Below are 2,414 nucleotides of genomic sequence, written 5' to 3' on the forward strand. Positions count from 1 at the left end.
TATCAGGGCCAACAGGCTCGACAACACCACTATAGTGGTGCACTGCAGGTACAGTAACGACTCTGAATAATAGCAAAATGTCTAATTATAGTAGTCTAAAGAGCAGTATCTATTATTTTGTGGTTCTGGTCATGACTGGGGTTGTGTACCTTGGTGGGGCAGAACATTTGCCAGACCTTCGAATCTGCCCACTCCACTGATTTGAGTTTTGCTTCTGATCTGGCATCGTGATATGCAAAAGAGATTTCTTCGGTTGAACAAACAATTAGCCAATCAGCACCGAGGGGCACTGATGATTAGTCAATCAGCGCCAATAGACAGCGCAATGGCGGAACTAATGGAGTTGTCAAGCGGTTGCCAAGGAACAACAACTATGTAGCCATACACTGCTATTGAAGCTGTTTTAAATCTATTAAAAGCACCACTTACTTTGAAATCCAAACGGCACTCTACTTTGAAGGCATTTATTCACAGGGGAGATGGTTTTTTTGCGTTCTCCCAACTGGATTGACCAACGTTAGATTCAGGTGGCTACGTTGGTCTCTTGTGATTGGTTAGGGAAAATGGAATTCCCCTGGGGGAATCCCCTCATAGAAATGTCTTAAACAGAGCGCAATCTCAGACTAGAAGATGGATGGAGTGTAACAAATTGACAATTCAGTCTGATATCAGGCTAGCAGAACATGCAGTAAGTTATAGTAGCAAGTTAAGTAGTAATGCGGATTATATAACTTTGACAATATTGACAATCCTGCATCGTAAATCCAAAGTGCATTGTGTTAGACCCTTACCCTTTGGTTTTGCATATTCTCTCCCTGTTTCCTTAGTGCTGGTGTGGGCAGGACCGGTGTGTTCATCGCTCTGGACCACCTCATCCAGCATGTGAGCGATCACGACTTTGTGGATGTTTACGGCCTGGTGGCAGAACTACGCAGCGAGAGGATGTGTATGGTCCAGAATCTGGTGCGTTCACACCGCACTTTGCCTGTGTCCACAGCTAGAGAGAATGAACAAAAGGCCAAAGTCACTGTTTCTTGTGTTCCAGTTGTTAAGTATATCATCCAAGATTTACAAATGGTGCAGAAGTCCTACTTTTGTCCTACTTCCCATCCCTACGAGGAAGCAGTTAGAGAATTCTGATTTTGACAAGGGGAATAAGCTGGCAATGGATTAATTAATAGGTATTACTTTTGTGTATGCAAATTAAGGTTGTCGATAGTATTGATAAGTATCGATACAAAAAATTTGAAATGGATACAATACTCATTTGTCGATGACAAAAAACAACATTCAAACAGTATCGATACCAGCAGTGCTTTCTCTTAATGAAAAATCAAACATACTACTGGGTGGGTATCTGTTGCCTCAACAACCTAAAAGTGTTGACTAGAGCAGGGGTAATTGCTGTGTAAGTGCAAAGTTGAATGCGTTTTATCAGGCCTAGATTATGGAGAAGCGTGCATCTGCCCGTCCATCTGTCTTCGTTTATTTTTATGCCTCTTGATGTGTTGTCACCCTCCTCCTCCCGTGGTATCGAAAATAGTATGGAGCATTGATACTTTCCTGCGTATCGGTATCGAAGTTAGTAATTCTAGTATCGTGACAATTATGCAAATTAAGCACTACTGCAACATTTGAAAAAGGAAGGGCTGCAGTTACTGCTGCAGCGTTAAGGTGGAAAATACAGGACACACACAAAACATTGTATCCATTCTTCAGCGTTTAGCCTAGTATTGCGTCTTGAACATTTTCATTGAAAGATCTGCAAATTGTGTGTGTGTGTGTGTGTGTGGGTGTGTGTGTGTGTGTGTGTGTGTGTGTGTGTGTGTGTGTGTGTGTGTGTGTGTGTGTGTGTGTGCGTGCGCGCGCATGCGTGTGTGTGTGCTGTTAGGCCCAGTACATGTTCCTGCACCAAAGCGCCTTGGATCTGGTGAGTAGCAAAGGCCACAGCCAATCCATTTGGTTTGTGAACTATTCTGCTCTGGAGAAGATGGACTCCCTGGATGCCATGGAAGGTGAGATGCATTATGAACACACACACACACACACACACACACACACACACACACACTTACACAAAGTCACACAAACACCACAGTACGCCAGGTATTGCTCACTCACTCCACACATTTGCCCGTGTTTGCAGGTGATGTTGAGCTGGAATGGGAAGAGACCACTATGTAAAGTGTGATGTGCCTGAGGAGGAAGAGCGATACAGAGCCACATCCTGCACCGACCGTGGAAAGGATCCCCCTCTACTACAGTACATACGAGTAGAGGGAGACAAAGGAGGAGATACGGGAATAGTGAACTGAGCAGTCTGAACTGAACTGTTACTCAGTCTCCCTTTGAACTGAGCAGTCTGAACTGAACTGTTACTCAGTCTCTCTTTGAACTGAGCAGTCTGAATTGAA

At 44.0% G+C, this 2,414-nt stretch overlaps 1 protein-coding gene across 1 annotated transcript in view; it reads left to right on the forward strand.

The window, feature by feature from the left end:
- ptprq (protein tyrosine phosphatase receptor type Q) overlaps positions 1 to 2,184 on the forward strand; it is a gene marked incomplete at both ends in the record, with an annotated part of 64,881 nt that extends 62,697 nt beyond the window's left edge. Inside the window, 4 exons of the mRNA XM_083654809.1 lie at positions 1 to 48; positions 828 to 963; positions 1,892 to 2,015; positions 2,147 to 2,184. The exon at positions 1 to 48 is cut by the window's left edge and continues 98 nt beyond it. Of these exons, the coding sequence (XP_083510935.1) occupies positions 1 to 48; positions 828 to 963; positions 1,892 to 2,015; positions 2,147 to 2,184 (346 nt within the window). The remainder of the gene's footprint in view (positions 49 to 827; positions 964 to 1,891; positions 2,016 to 2,146) is intronic.
- Between the last annotated feature and the right edge of the window lie 230 nt (positions 2,185 to 2,414).

The sequence above is a fragment of the Poromitra crassiceps genome, assembly GCF_964638095.1.
Source record: "Poromitra crassiceps genome assembly, chromosome: 18".
Classification (NCBI taxonomy): domain Eukaryota; kingdom Metazoa; phylum Chordata; class Actinopteri; order Beryciformes; family Melamphaidae; genus Poromitra; species Poromitra crassiceps.